This window comes from Coregonus clupeaformis, chromosome 30, assembly GCF_020615455.1.
Source record: "Coregonus clupeaformis isolate EN_2021a chromosome 30, ASM2061545v1, whole genome shotgun sequence".
Classification (NCBI taxonomy): domain Eukaryota; kingdom Metazoa; phylum Chordata; class Actinopteri; order Salmoniformes; family Salmonidae; genus Coregonus; species Coregonus clupeaformis.
Window position 1 is genome coordinate 21260430 of NC_059221.1, and position 16812 is coordinate 21277241.

General features: G+C 41.8%; 1 protein-coding gene across 1 annotated transcript in view; it reads left to right on the plus strand.

Moving 5' to 3' along the window:
- Positions 1–16799, plus strand: part of LOC121545659 (protein bicaudal D homolog 2) — a 37254-nt gene extending 20455 nt beyond the window's left edge. The window contains exons 8-10 of the mRNA XM_041856397.2: positions 8720–8871; positions 13226–13553; positions 14812–16799. Of these exons, the coding sequence (XP_041712331.1) occupies positions 8720–8871; positions 13226–13553; positions 14812–14817 (486 nt within the window). The 3' untranslated portion in view covers positions 14818–16799. The remainder of the gene's footprint in view (positions 1–8719; positions 8872–13225; positions 13554–14811) is intronic.
- The last annotated feature ends 13 nt before the right edge of the window (positions 16800–16812 follow it).

Here is a 16812-nt window from a genome sequence, read left to right on the forward strand (position 1 = left end):
ATCTCTTCCCAACTATTTTGCAATCTATATGGGACTGCTGTCAATCCTTTGGTCCTTAAGTGAAACTGATATACTTTTTTATTTATCACAGTTTTCCTTAACCAATTATGTTCTTTAATGCAAGGCCGACAGACAAGTTCCTTACTTTCTCCCCCTTCAACTTTCCTCTTCCACTTTTGCGGTAAGGCTGCAATTATTTGGTTGTAATTTTGGGTAGAGCAGACATTTCCATATGTTTTTGTTAGCTGCATGTGCGACATAACTCCACCAGTCCTACCGATGATATCATTTACGAAGATTATACCTTTTTAAACATTCTGTCAAAAAATAAAGGTTTTTTGTCAATTAGTATATTTGAATTTAACCACAATATTTGTTGCATTATTTGTTCTGTCGTTTCTGGAGGATTAAATTGAAATTGCAACCAACTTTCTATGGCTTGTTTTAGAAATAGTGACATTTGGGAGATTATTTCCTTTTCAAATAACTGAAAGTGAGAGGTTGTAATCTGAATAAAGGGAAAAAAGCCTTTCTTGAACAGTGGGTGAGACAATCTTACTAATTTGCTTGAGAACCAGTTTGGATTTAAGTATAACTTTTGGATGACTGAAGATTTTAGTGATAGGTCTAATGCTTTAATATTTAATAATTTCTGTCCTCCGAATTCATATTCATTATATAAATATGCTCTTTTAATTTTGTCTGGCTTGCCGTTCCAAATAAAATTGAATATTTTTTTCTCATATAATTTAAAAAACTGTTTGCTAGGCGTAGGCAAGACCATAAGCAAATAGGTAAACTGGGATAATACTAAAGAGTTAATCAGGGTGATTTTCCCACAAATTGACAGGTATTTTCCTTTCCATGGTAGTAAGATCTTATCTATTTTTGCTAACTTTCTATTAAAATTTATTGAAGTGAGATCATTTATTTCCTTTGGGATATGTATTCCGAGTATATCCACATCACCATCAGACCATTTTATTGGTAAACTACATGGTAATGTAAAAATTATATTTTTTAGTGATCCAATACGTAATATAGTACATTTGTCATAATTTGGTTTTAATCCAGAGAGGTTAGAAAATGTATCTAGATCCTCTATGAGGCTGTGGAGGGATTCTAGTTGTGGATCTAAAAGAAAACATGAATCATCTGCGTACAATGACACCTTTGTTTTTAAGCCCTGTATTTCTAATCCTCTGATATTATTATTGGATCTGATTTTAATAGCTAACATCTCGATGGCCACAATAAATAGATATGCCGATAGTGGACAACCTTGTTTCACTCCTCTTGACAGTTTGAAACTTTCTGAGAAATAGCCATTATTTACTATTTTACACCTAGGGTTACTATACATGATTTTGACCCATTTTATAAGAGATTCTCCAAAATTGAAATGCTCCAGGCATTTATATATAAATTCCAGTCGAACTTTATCAAATGCCTTTTTCGAAGTCTGCTATGAATAGCAGGCCTGGTTTCCCATATTTTCCATAGTGTTCTATTGTTTCCAATACTTGCCTTATATTATCTCCAATGTATCTTCCATGTAAAAAACCTGTCTGATTAGAATGAATAATATCCGACAATACCTTTTTAATTCTATGCGCTATACATTTTGCTAGGATTTTTGCATCACAACACTGAAGTGTAAGGGGCCTCCAATTTTGTAAATGGACTGGATCTTTATATTTTCCACTTGTATCCTGTTTCAGTAATAATGAGATCAGACCTTCTTCTTGAGTGTCAGATAATCTACCATTTACATAGGAGTGGTTAAAACATGCTAATAACGGTCCTCTTAGTATATCAAAAAGGTTTGGTATACCTCGATTGGTATGCCATCCAACCCTGGAGTTTTCCCGGACTTAAAGTCTTTAATTGCATCCAGAAGTTCCTCCTCTGTAATTTCACCTTCACATGAGTCTTTCTGTGTGGCTGTTAATTTGACATTATCAATAGGAAAAAAATCTCTACAATTAGCTTCAGTTAGAGGAGATGGAGGCGACTGAAAAGAAAACATATGCTTAAAATACTTTGTTTCTTCCTTCAAAATATCATTAGGTGAATTATGGGTGACTCCGTCAATTGTAACCAGTTTCATTAAGTTCTTTTTGGTAGCATTCCTATGTTGAAGATTAAAAAAGAATTTTGTGCATTTTTCCCCATATTCCATCCAGTTCACTTTCTCTCTCACTCACTCGCTCTCTCACATGCAAACACACACACGGTAAGGCTAATCTTCGCTCGTTTAGGGTAGCCGCTCTGTCACGGGTTAGACACTGAATTCAGTTGTCTGGCTCAATCCTTTTTTCTACTGTGAAAAATGTAGACAGAACTGTAATATTTATTAACTTAATATCATTAAAGACTTCTGCTTAAGCTTTCTTTGTTCCCCACAGTGGCACGCAGTGCTAGAAATAGTATTTGTCATTTAGTAAAGCCTTGCAAGCCTCATTAAGCAGTATCATGTCTGACTGTACTGATGAATGCCAATGAACTTTAAAGTAAGATATTTACCAATTCATTCTTGGTAATTTGCTTTGACAGGGTACATGCTGTAGTTCTTGTTTCTGTTTAAATAAAGGGTTGATATTTTCATCGCTACAAATATGTCCCCATCTGTGTTAATTTTGTCAATAAAAATAGACAAATATTTGTGAAACACCTATTCAGTGGCAATTGACGAGACTATAACTGGCTAAATAGAACCAGAAAAAAACTAAAATTATTTTTCATTTCAGTTGACAAAATTATCTCTTGACTACTAAGTGGACATGACAAGAGTTTTTAGAGAGATTGAGAGCTTTTCAGTGATGAGCAAAATTAATGTTAGCAGCACAGAAGCGCAGCCCACGCCACACCCGGCACACAGCCTACATCAGCTGGTGAGCTGCGGGGGAGCAAGCGATACGTTTGGGCAGACAGACAGGCTCCGGCTCCGATTATACACATCGTGCAGGCGACTCTTGCTTCCCCGTAGCTAACCAGTCACCACCAGCCTTCTAATTAGCTACCATTTGCCTGGATAAAAAACAAGCTGCTTTACGAAATTAAAAACAATCGCAGCATTCCCACTGGGCAAAACCTGGTTGAATCAATGTTTCCATGTCATTTCAACCAAAAAATGTAATGTGATGACGTTGAATCAATGTGGAAAACTAATTGGATTTGCAAAAAGTTATCAACGTAAGGGAATTTTGTCATTTCTTTCACCCAACATTTAAACTAAATCCAATGACAGGGTGACATTTTTGGTTGAATTCATGTTAGTTGACGACAACCAAATCTAAATCAAAACTAGACTTTGAACTGACGTCTGTGCCTAGTGGATTGAGTTTAATAGTAAAACAAGTCTAGCTACAGTGCATTCGGAGAGTATTCAGACACCTTGACTTTTTCCAAATTTTGTTACGTTACAGCCTTATTCTAAAATGGAGTAAATAGTTATCCCTCAATCTACACACTACCCCATAATGATAAAGCAAAAACAGGTTTTTAGAAATTCTAGCAAATGTATTAAAAATAAAAACTATCTGAAGCACCTTTGGCAGCGATTACAGCCTTGAGTCTTCTTGGGTATGACGCTACAAGCTTGGCACACCTGTATTTGGGGAGTTTCTTCCATTCTTCTCTGCAGATCCTCTCAAGCTCTGTCAGGTTGGATGGGGAACGTCGCTGCACAGCTATTTTCAGGTCTCTCCAGAGATGTTCGATCGTGTTCAAGACCTGGCATTGGCTGGGCCACTCAAGGACATTCAAAGACTTGTCCCGAAGCCACTCCTGCATTGTCTTGGCTGTGTGCTTAGGGTCATTGTCCTGTTGGAAGGTGAACCTTCGCCCCAGTCTGAGGTCCTGAGCGCTCTGGAGCAGGTTCTCATCAAGTATCTCTCTGTACTTTGCTCCGTTCATCTTTCCCTCAATCCTGACTAGTCTCCCAGTCCCTGCCGCTGAAAAACATCCCCACAGCATGATGCTGCCACATCCATTCTTCACCGTAGGTATGGTGCCAGGTTTCCTCCAGATGTGACACTTGGCATTCAGGCCAAAGAGTTCAATCTTGGTTTCATCAGACCAGAGAATCTTGTTTCTCATGGTCTGAGAGTCCTTTAGGTGCCTTTTGGCAAACTCCAAGCGGGCTGTCATGTGCCTTTTACTGAGGAGTGGCTTCCATCTGGCCACGCTACCATAAAGGCCTGATTGGTGGAGTGCTGCAGAGATGGTTGTCCTTCTGAAAGGTTCTCCCATCTCCACAGAGGAACTCTGGATCTCTATCAAAGTGACCATCGGGTTCTTCGTCACCTCCCTGACCAAGGCCCTTCTCCCCTGATTGCTCAGTTTGGCCGGGCGGCCAGCTCTAGGAAAAGTCTTGGTGGTTCCAAACGACTTCCATTTAAGAATGATGGAGCCCACTGTGTTCTTGGGGACCTTCAATGCTGCAGAAATGTTTTGGTACCATTCCCCAGAAATGTGGACAATATGGACAATTCCTTCGACTTCATGGCTTGGTTTTCGCTCTGAAATGCACTGTCAACTGTGGGACCTTATACAGTGAGGGGAAAAAAGTATTTGATCCCCTGCTGATTTTGTACGTTTGCCCACTGACAAAGACATGATCAGTCTATAATTTTAATGGTAGGTTTATTTGAACAGTGAGAGACAGAATAACAACAAAAAACATCAAAAATGTTAAATTGATTTGCATTTTAATGAGGGAAATAAGTATTTCACCCCTCTGCAAAACATGACTTAGTACTTGGTGGCAAAACCCTTGTTGGCAATCAGAGGTCAGACATTTCTTGTAGTTGGCCACCAGGTTTGCACACATCTCAGGAGGGATTTTGTCCCACTTCTCTTTGCAGATCTTCTCCAAGTCATTAAGGTTTCGAGGCTGCTGTTTGGCAACTCGAACCTTCAGCTCCCTCCACATATTTTCTATGGGATTAAGGTCTGGAGACTGGCTAGGCCACTCCAGGACCTTAATGTGCTTCTTCTTGAGCCACTTCTTTGTTGCCTTGGCCGTGTGTTTTGGGTCATTGTCATGCTGGAATACCCATCCACGACCCATTTTCAATGCCCTGGCTGAGGGAAGGAGGTTCTCACCCAAGATTTGACGGTACATGGCCCCGTCCATCGTCCCTTTGATGCGGTGAAGTTGTCCTGTCCCCTTAGCAGAAAAACACCCCCAAAGCATAATGTTTCCACCTCCATGTTTGACGGTGGGGATGGTGTTCTTGGGGTCATAGGCAGCATTCCTCCTCCTCCAAACACGGCGAGTGGAGTTGATGCCAAAGAGCTCCATTTTGGTCTCATCTGACCACAACACTTTCACCCAGTTCTCCTCTGAATCATTCAGATGTTCATTGGCAAACTTCAGATGGCCCTGTATATGTGCTTTCTTGAGCAGGGGGACCTTGCGGGCGCTGCAGGATTTCAGTCCTTCACTGCATAGTGTGTTACCAATTGTTTTCTTGGTGACTATGGTCCCAGCTGCCTTGAGATCATTGACAAGATCCTCCCGTGTAGTTCTGGGCTGATTCCTCACCGTTCTCATGATCATTGCAACTCCACGAGGTGAGATCTTGCATGGAGCCACAGGCCGAGGGAGATTGACAGTTATTTTGTGTTTCTTCCATTTGCGAATAATTGCACCAACTGTTGTCACCTTCTCACCAAGCTGCTTGGCGATGGTCTTGTAGCCCATTCCAGCCTTGTGTAGGTCTACAATCTTGTCCCTGACAAGCTCTTTGGTCTTGGCCATGGTGGAGAGTTTGAAATCTGATTTATTGATTTGCTTCTGTGGACAGGTGTCTTTTATACAGGTAACAAGCTGAGATTAGGAACACTCCCTTTAAGAGTGTGCTCCTAATCTCAGCTCGTTACCTGTATAAAAGACACCTGGGAGCCAGAAATCTTTCTGATTAAGAGGGGGTCAAATACTTTTCCTCATTAAAATGCAAATCAATTTATAACATTTTTGACATGCGTTTTTCTGGATTTTTTTGAAAATTATAGACTGATCATTTCTTTGTCAGTGGGCAAACGTACAATATCAGCAGGGGATCAAATACTTTTTTCCTTCACTGTATAGGCAGGTGTATGCCTTTCCAAATCATGTCCAATCAATTGAATTTACCACAGGTGGACTCAAATTAAGTTGTAGAAACATCTCAAGGATGATCAATGGAAACAGGGTGCACCTGAGCTCAATTTCGAGTCTCATAGCAAAGAGTCTGAATACTTATGTAAATAAGGTATTTCTGTTTCATTTGTAATACATTTGCAAACATTTCTAAACCTGTTTTCGCTTTGTCATTATGGGGTATTGTGTATAGATTGATGAGGGGGAAAAAAGTAATTTAAACCATTTTAGAGTAAGGCTGTAACCAAATGTGGAAAAAGTCAAGGGGTCTGAATACTTTCAGATGTTTTAATAAAAATGTAATGTTTTTCTCTGCCTACTTTTCTATGCTTTGAATTTGTAGTCTCGTTCAACCCTCCCACTTTCCCCACTGCATTTCATAGCCAGATTCTGTATCCAAGTCTCCCTCTTTTCCTCAGAGAAAACGGATTGATTCTAACCCTTACCGTTCAAGAGATATGACCCTTAATACCGGCGCTACTTTTTTTCTTTCTATTGTGCATTGGTTGGCTGGATTTTACATTCTTAAAGCATATCGCGGGTCATTCTAAAACTAGACTACTTGCGGACCGGACCGTTTAACCTATTAAGGATCGGACCCTTTTTTTCAATTTTCGCCTAAAATGACATACCCAAATCTAACTGCCTGTAGCTCAGGACCTGAAGCAAGGATATGCATATTCTTGATACCATTTGAAAGGAAACACTTTTAAGTTGTGGAAATGTAAAATTAATGTAGGAGAATATAACACATTAGATCTGGTAAAAGATAATACAAACAAAAAAACGTGTTTTTGTTGTTGTTCCATCATCTTTGAAATGCAAGAGTAAGGCCATAATATCATATAGGAGTTTAGGCGCATTTCGATTTTGGCCATTAGATGGCAGCAGTGTGTGTGCAAAGTTTCAGATTGATCCAGTGAAGCATTGAAATACTGGACTATTTTGTATCAAGTCTGCCCAAATGTGCCGAATTGGTCAATATATAAATTGATATAAAATACATAACTGTAGAGAACATACAAAAATGATATGGTAATACAAAATCTAAGTTTACACACTCCCAGGAATGTCATACATAATGGACATGAGCTTATACACTAACTTTCACACATCTAGATGGCGGGGTGGGTGTGGTGCCAGAGACAGCAAGGGTTCAAACTGTAGAACACAGTTCCTACATTTTGAATATAAAATTTGATTTTATCAAACAAAACTATGCTACGTTTTATCTCTGGGACCCTCAGGATGACAAATCAGAGCAAGATTACTGAATCTAAGTACTTTATTTACCTTCAGAGGTGAATGTATCAAACCAGTTGCCGTGCTAAGGTTTTTTTGTTGTGCACTCTCCTCAAACAATAGCATATAAGACATGTCTATGTCCTGGAAGGTTTTCTGTTACTTACAACAGTCATGCTAATCACATTAGCGCACGTTAACTCAACCGTCCCGTATACGTGACACCGATCCCATAGACGTTAACCATATGTTTAGGATACACCTTGTTCAGTCATGTTACTTCATTAGCAAGCTATAGCGAACAACCTGGGGTGCGTTCAGCTGGACGCAACGTTTTGGAACGTTCAGATATAAATATTCTGTGTAGAACAAACATGCCTCTCTGACATGTTGAATAAGGAATAACGTCGGCTCGTTTCATGGAATTTCTATCTGCGATGTTCGAAAACGAAATGCAACTGAACATGACCCTGGTAACATTACCAGTAGCCTATATGCAAACATTTGGGGACACAGAAAGAAAAGAAAAGGGATAGTAAACAATTGATTGAGTTAATTCCTCTTGGCTCTACACTATATCTGACTGGGTAAATCACTTTTATTTTGAGTTAATGTGGACCTAGTGACTCAGACTTGAGCACTTGGACCAGGACTCGAGCACTGGGACTCGGACTTCAGCCATAGGGACTCGTAACTCAGCTCATGACTCAGACTTGGATTCGAGCACAGGGGACTTTGGACTCGATTCGGGCTCAAAGTTTAGTGCAACCCGTACTACTTTGCCAATACTTTGCGGCACCATCTGGTGATTGTGGCGCTGTCTCGCTCTCACTCTCGCGCTCTCTTTCTGCGCATGTGTGTGTCTGTTTGGTTTGTATGTAATGTGCAATATCTATGTAGGCTGAATTAGGAATTTTCATGGGCAGATAATTCTTATATGTTTGTCATATTTCTGCTGTTGTGAAGAGAATAGGGTGTTCTGCAGAACAATATGTTGGTAGGACAAGGTTATATGTTTGTGACCATGGCAGTCAGTGATTTCTGTTTACTATAGGTTAATGAGGCAATACAAATGTGATGTGTCTAAAATGAAAGGGCATTTAGTTGACTAAAGTGGCCCACTGTTTTTGTGATTTTGACAATAGACTAAATCATTATTAAAATGACAAAAATTTGAATGAATGCCAGAATTAACACTGCCCCATCTACGCAATCATGGTCATTTTTTGTTAAGTTGCACTGACAGATGAGAGGTAAACTTTGAAGTTTGTTTTTTACTTGATGTATTCTTCCCAGCTCTAACAATGAGCCATAATGTTTCTATTCCAGACGGCAGAGTTGGCTCTGAGCAACCTGAAGACCAAGTATGAGACCGAGAAGAGCATGGTGTCTGAGACCATGGTGAAGCTGAGGAACGAGCTCAAGGCCCTGAAGGAGGACGCTGCCACCTTCTCTTCACTGAGGGTCATGTTCGCCAGCAGGTACAGTCATTTATATACTGTCCTTTTATACTGAACAAAAATATAAACGCAACATGTAAAGTGTTGATCCCATGTTTCATGAGCTGAAATAAAAGATCCCAGTAATGTTCCATACGCACAAAAAGCTTATTTGCTTACATCCCTGTTAGTGAGCATTTCTTCTTTGCCAAGATAATCCATCCACCTGACAGGTGTGGCATATCAAGAGGCTGATTAAACCGCATGATCATTACACAGGTGCACCTTGTGCTGGAGACTGTAAAAGGCCACTCTAAAATGTGCAGTTTTGTCACAACACAATGCCACAGATGTCTCAAGTTTTGAGGGAACGTGCAATTGGCATGCAGGAATGTCCACCAGAGCGGTTGCCAGAGAATTGAATGTTAATTTCTCTACCATAAGCCGCCTCCAACGTTGTTTTAGAGAATTTGGCAGTATGTCCAACCGGCCTCACAACCCATGACCACGTGTAACCACGCCAGCCCAGGACCTCCACATCCGGCTTCTTTACCTGCAGGATCGTCTGAGACCAGCCACCCGGACAGCTGATGAAACAGAAGTATTTCTGTCTGTAATAAAACCCTTTTTTGGGGAAAAACTCATTCTGACTGACTGGGCCTGGCTCCCTAGTGGGTGGGCCTATGCCCACCCATGGCTGCGCCCCTGCCCAGTCATGCGAAATCCAATAGATTAGGGACTGATTAATTTATTTTAATTGTCTGATTTCTTTATTAACTGTAACTCATAACTCAGTAAAATCATTGAAATTGTTGCATGTTGCGTTTTATATTTTTGTTTATATTTTTGTTCACAATCACAGAGAATAACACCAATCTAGACCTCCTGAGTTGGAGAAGCACAGTAATGTTTTTTATTGATTCATTTGACAAATTAGAAACAGAATTCAGCCTCAAATGTACAGTCGTGGTCAAAGGTTTTGAGAATGACACAAATACAAATTTTCACAAAGTCTGCTGCCTCAGTTTTGATGATGGCAATTTGCATATACTCCAGAATGTCATGAGTGATCAGATGAATTGCAGTTAATTGCAATGTCCCTCTTTGCCATGAAAATGAACTTAATCCCCAAAAAAGCATTTCCACTGCATTTCAGCCCTGCCACAAAAGGACCAGCTGTCATCATGTCAGTGATTCTCTCGTTAACACAGGTGAGAGTGTTGACGAGGACAAGGCTGGAGATCACTCTGTCATGCTGATTGAGTTAGAATGACAGACTGGAAACTTTAAAAGGAGGGTGTTGCTTGAAATAATTGATCTTCATCTGTTAACCATGGTTACCTGCAAGGAAACACGTTCCGTCATCATTGCTTTGCACATAAAGGGCTTCACAGGCAAGGATATTGCTGCTAGTAAGATGCACCTAAATCAACCATTTATCGGATCATCAAGAACTTCAAAGAGAGCGGTTCAATTGTTGTGAAGAAGGCGTCAGGGCACCCAAGAAAGTCCAGCAAGCGCCAGGACCTAAAGTTCTCCTAAAGTTGATTCTGCTGCGGGATTGGGGCACCACCAGTGCAGAGCTTGCTCAGGAATGGCAGCAGGCAGGTGTGAGTGCATCTGCACGCACAGTGAGGCAAAGTCTTTTGGAGGATGGCCTGGTGTCAAGAAGGGCAACAAAGAAGCCACTTCTCTCCAGGAACAACATCAGGGACAGACTGATATTCTGCAAAAGGTACAGGGATTGGACTGCTGAGGACTGGGGTAAAGTCATTTTCTCTGATGAATCCCCTTTACGATTGTTTGGGGCATCCGGAAAACACCTTGTCCGGAGAAGACGTAAGTCACTAAGTGGCTCGGGGAGCAAAACATCGACATTTTGGGTCCATGGCCAGGAAACAACCCAGACCATAATCCCATTGAGAACTTGTGGTCGATCCTCAAGAGGCGGGTGGACAAACAAAAACCCACAAATTCTGACAAATTCCAAGCATTGATTATGCAAGAATGGGCTGCCATCAGTCAGGATGTGGCCCAGAAGTTAATTGACAGCATGCCAGGGCAGATTGCAGAGGTCTTGAAAAAGAAGGGTCAACACTGCAAATATTGACTCTTTGCATAAACTTAATGTAATTGTCATTAAAAGCCTTTGACACTTATGGAATGCTTGTCATTATACTTCAGTATACCATAGTAACATCTGACAAAAATATCTCATAACACTGAAGTAGCGAACTTTGTGAAGACCATTACTTGTGTAATTCTCAAAACTTTTGACCACGACTGTATACGCTGTATTGAAAATCTCTGAGGATAACACAAAGTATTTACATTTTGTGCATCAATTAGTGTTATGCTACAATCCAAAATATACATATTGCGTGACATTTGTCTGAAGTCCTGTGGTAGGTCTACTTTTAGATTATCGTTCTAGGCCTATTTTCCACTCGGCTGCACATCCACAGACTAGCCTTTCTCTGCTGCTGCGAGCAGATTTAGACCTAGCAGCGGACAGACTCATTCCAGTGGAAAGAATTGTTCTCCACCTTAAAGCAACTAACGTTAATCGTCATGTTTAGGTTTTGTGCTCTTGTTTAGACGAGACAGTCAGACATGTCATGACATGGTAGACTAGAGTTTGTGTACGTCCCAAATGGAGCCCTATCCCTTTATAGTGCACTACCTTTTAACCAGAGCCCTATGGGCCTTGGTCAAAAGGAGTGCACAAAATGGGGAATAGGGTGCCATTTAGGACACATACTAGAGATTGTCACTACAGTGTCATCTAATCGGATTAGAGGCCTCTTACCACTCTGCAGTCCACAACAATCCCTCTTCTCACATGCAGATTAGCACACACATGCACTGCCCTGTTTGGAGCCTCAGCCTGGACCGACCTGTGCGTCAAGTCGGGTCAGGGAAAGCGACTCCATGCAACGTTCCCTTCTCCCTCTCCCACCCCTAACAGACTGTAGGGATAGCTGCTAGCAACCAAGAGTGGACCGAGACAGTTAACCTGTGCAGAACGTAGGCTATGCCCTGACTCACATGTGGTGTTCTGTTTGTTGATAGGCAGATACAGTATGTGTTTTTGAGTGTTGGCATGTGTATCCTCAATTAGTGTGGGCAGGACAAAGCGATTTTGTTATTTGTGTCTCGATGTTGGTTACACAGTTCTGTACTGGACTGTCCTGTACTGTAGTAGCTACTGTTGCTGTGTTTGTAAGGTTTGCCTAAGTGGATGTGGGTGTTTTACCAAGGGTAAAAGTATATTTAATTTCTTCCCGGTACAGAACCTCCTCTATGTGTGCACACATGCACTAAACATTTTTATGGGCCTAATAACAGAATTACATAATACACTGAGTGTACAAAACACCTAATATTGAGTTGCACCCCCTTTTGCCCTCAGAACAGACTCAATTAGTCGGGGCATGGACACTACATGGACTCTACAATAAGCTCTGTTTCTTCTATAGAGGCAGTAAATAAGCTGACATTTGATTAGGCCTAGACATCTGATTCTGACTGACAGTATTTAGCACTGACCCTCTTGAAATTTGACTTGCTAAACTTTGTGTAATGGTGCCACCAAATGGACATTTAGAGCAACTGCCCCACAGTTTCATGTTGACCTCACTCAGAAATTGTAACTATTATTCAACGAATTCAGAAATGAAATGTTGCTTTCTTTGTATTTTCTTGGCTTTCTCTCTTCTTGGGTTTGTCCCATGTGATCTTACTGTCGGTCTTCTCTTCTAGAAGCTGAGTGTACAAAATCTTAGAACAGCCTCAATTCGTCAGGGCATGGACTCTACAAGGTGTCGAAAGCGTTCCACAGGGATGCTGGCCCATGTTGACTCCAAAGCTTCCCACAGTTGTGTCAAGTTTGCTGGATGTCCTTTGGGTGGTGGACCATTCTTGATACACACAGGAAATAGTTGAGTGTGGAAAACCCAGCAGCGTTGCAGTTCTTGACACACTCAAACTGGTGCACCTGGCACCTACTACCATACCCCGTTCAAAGGCACTTAAATATTTTGTCTTGCCCGTTCACCCTCTGAATGGCACACACCCACAATCCATGTCTCAATTGGCTTAAAAATCTTTCTTTAACCTGTCTCCTCCCCTTCATCTAAACGGATTTGAAGTGGATTTAACAAGTGACGTCCATAAGGGGTCATAGCTTTCACCTGGTCAGTCTGTCATGGAAAGAGCAGTGTCCTTGATGTTTTGTACACTCTGTATGTCTGTCATCTTCCTCTCTCTGTGTTTTCATCATAGCTGTTGAATTATATGTTTTGTCTGTGTGTACAGTTCATATAACACATTTATCTGTCTAACATGTCTACTAAATGTGTGTTAATTTGTTGCTCTAACATGCATGTGTCTCCAGGTGTGACCAGTATGTCACCCAGCTGGATGAGATGCAGAGACAGCTAGCAGCGGCAGAGGATGAGAAGAAGACCCTGAACTCCCTGCTCCGCATGGCCATCCAGCAGAAGCTGGCCCTGACCCAGCGCCTGGAGGACCTGGAGGCCCATTTGTCTCCCCACAGCCTCTGCAGCAGCCCCCGCCGCGCCAGGGCTAAGGAGCTAGGCACCAAGACGGGCCGGAGCCCCCGCCGCAACAGCCCCCGCTCCAGCCCGGTCCTCACCAACAGCGTGCCCAGCACCGCCACCCACCACCTCCGAGCCCTCACCCGCAGCTTCCACACCAGCCCTGTAAGAACCCTGTCTTCCTCCACCACTACCTCCTTCCATCCTGGCCCTCTTCCTCCCCTATATACCTCTTCCTCCTCTACCCGTACCGCTCCCCGACCACGCAGAGGAGCCAAGCTCCCCAGGGATGCCACTTTCATTAGAAGTCGTAGTGTCACTGATGTGTTCCGAACAGGGCTGAGTCCTTGGGAGGAACAGGATGACATCCACCCTGGATAGTGCCGTCTTTAGCCGTGCTCTTGTAAGGGGCGCCAGACGGGCTTCAGGCCTTAATCATGAAGGCACCTTTTTCACCAATTGCACTTTGTACTCCTCGTCCTCCCTCTGCCACCAGAGTAAAGTCTTCCTATTCCAGATCGATAGAGAATCTGGCCTCTTCCAGGTCTTGCTGTGTCCCTTCTGTCAACATATTGGACCCACAGGGCACTGTTAAGCCAGTGTTAAAGCCAACCTTGGAGGTTTCTGTTTGTAGAGAACAACACAACGTTGTTTACAAATCAAGTTCTTCAGAGATGACATCCACAAGCTCTTCCCATTCAAATTCTGCACCAACCAAAAGGTGCCTTACAGCAGCTCCCCCCAGTTAGTCCAGTAGAGCAGGTAGAAAGACCAGACAGGCCCAGGTCATAGAGACACTGAAGAATCACAGAGTAGTTTGAGTAGGCCTGGTTCTAGAGGCACCAGTGATCCTCACCCACAACCAGCCAGGGCTCATAGGTTATAGCCCAGTGAATCAACCAATGACACTTTGGCGTTTCATCAGCATACGTTTTCTCTAGTCACAAATAGTCTGATTTAACCATTACCACTACCTTTGCACACCTTTAGCAGTGCTCAAGAACTTTGCCCAGGTTAGAGAAAGTGAACAAGCAAAATGCAATACACCCAGCCTCAGCATTGGTTTTGTACTTTGGCGTTTCATCAGCATACGTTTTCTCTAGTCACAAATAGTCTGATTTAACCATTACCACTACCTTTGCACACCTTTAGCAGTGCTCAATAACTTTGCCCAGGTTAGAGAAAGTGAACAAGCAAAATGCAATACACCCAGCCTCAGCATTGGTTTTGTACTAATAGCACCACAGAGTCCCAGAAACTATTGTCAAATGCCAACCTCTTCATACCTGTTGTCTTAATCAATTGTTGTGTTTTGCTATGCTGTTTGGATCAGTGACCATATCCTTTTTCAGTTTGTTTTGGTCCTTTGGTTTATTACTAAATCTCCTTTTTTTTATGCATCTGCCTCCCCCTGTCTCTGCAGCGGTGAAACCAGTCTTCCATCATGATCACCCCAATCCCCTACTCCTCCATAAGGACCGTATTCTCCATGTTGACCTCCTGAAACAAACACCTTCCCTTCCTCCTGAAGTCATCATTCCTCCCAAGACCACCTCTTCATCCCAGACCTTCTTACTCTACTCATCAGACCCAGTGGACTGGCTGCTCCTAACATATCTCCCTACCTTCTGTATGGACCAAAGATGCCTACCTGCATGCAACCAGTAAAGGAGTGTAAAATAAGCAAAAAGGCTTTGATTTTATTTATAATATTTTTTATGAAGTAAAGGACTGTTTTCCTGACCGGCACAGTATTATTTAGCCTTTATTTTTCAAACTGAAAAACGTTGAAAAGAAAAACCCTGTCCTGCTGTGTTCTCCTGCTGTTGATGTATATTTATGCAAGGTTATATATTCCACTTTGATGCTGCTGCATGTCTTTTGACACTAGTGAAGACTTTTAGCCTAGCAACATGACAAAGCCTGTCGGGAAACAGGCTTCTCCTAGGAGTGTCAGACCGCGTCCCCCTTTAGACAACCACTGCATAGTCTGACCACCATGGCGCCATCTGAAATGGCACCCTATTCCCTATATAGTGCACTACTTTTGACTAGGGCTCTTAGGGATTTGGTGAAAAGTAGTGCAGTAGGTAGGGAATGGGGTGCCATTTCGGACGTGTCCTATGTCAACACAGGTTTCATGGGCATAAAAAAATTAAATGGCAGCCTTACTAACCATATTGAAATACTAAACGCACAGGGAAGAGTGTTGACTCGCTCTTGTCTTGATGTTTATTTATTCCTTTAGCTCATTGCATTTTCTACCGGCGGTAACTGTTAAATCGTTGTCTTTATCCTTTGACGTTCCTCACTGTTCGGCTTCGGCCTACCAGCCATGCCCTTCAGTCAGGAGATCAATATCACTGATTTGAAACTACAAAGCCGTAGTCTCAGCAGTCAAGGTTAATATTACAGTTTAATTAACTAGCTCAAAAACATATTTGGGAGATATGTGATGAGCATGCTTCATTCCAAACTATGCACATAGTTCAGCAGAGCCTGTGTGATATCACTCCTGCTGAGACTGAAGACCCTGCAGACATCTGTTCTTCAGGACCTCTGTGAAGGCTGGGCCTCTGAGGCTGATGTTTCCATAGAAATATAATTATTACTACAGGCATCTATTAATTCTAATTGTATTGGATGGTTCTCCTCTCTCCTGGCAGCAGAGCTGCAGTGGTCTTGGGCCTTCTTCTACAGGGGCCCTACAGGACCACACTGCCAGCCTCATACAGTACAGGACCAATGGGATGACAGGACAGGAGCCGAGCAGCAGATCCACATATGATCATATCTAGTAGCCTAACCTAAATGTTTTTTGGAGATAGCCATTTTTTGAATATTTAAATAAGGAAAAAAGGAAGGCTGAAGTCAACTCCGTACAATTGGGTTTCCGTCCTGTGTTTAGTGAAGGTCAATACATGATGCTTATTGGTGGTTCTAATTTTTGTAATAGTGCCTTGGTTTTACGGCTCCGGTCAGTTGATTTTAGGCTAAATCATATTTTAAAATATAAACGGTATGATTCAACACTGTTGAACTGATGAGATGTGTGTAGTGTATTTGTTGTACATTTATTATGGAGCTTTATTTGTTTGATTTTGAGGAAACTAATAGGCTCTTTTTTGGTACATCATTGAGTAGTTTGAGTTTGTACATTTTTATGCCCTTTTCATCCCCCATTTTCTCACTTTCACCAATGTGTTTGTACATGTATTCTAAATGTAACTGATCATCATACAACATCAATATGTATCATGTGGACGATGTATCTTATCTGTAAATTGATTTTGTGTCGATAGAACCCAAATGGTGTTCATCAATTTCTGTGTATGTAAAGTAAGTTAATTTTATTGACCTGTGCACCACTTATTGTGTGATGGAGAATAAAGCAACACCACTGTCTGTGTATGTAATTGTTGGG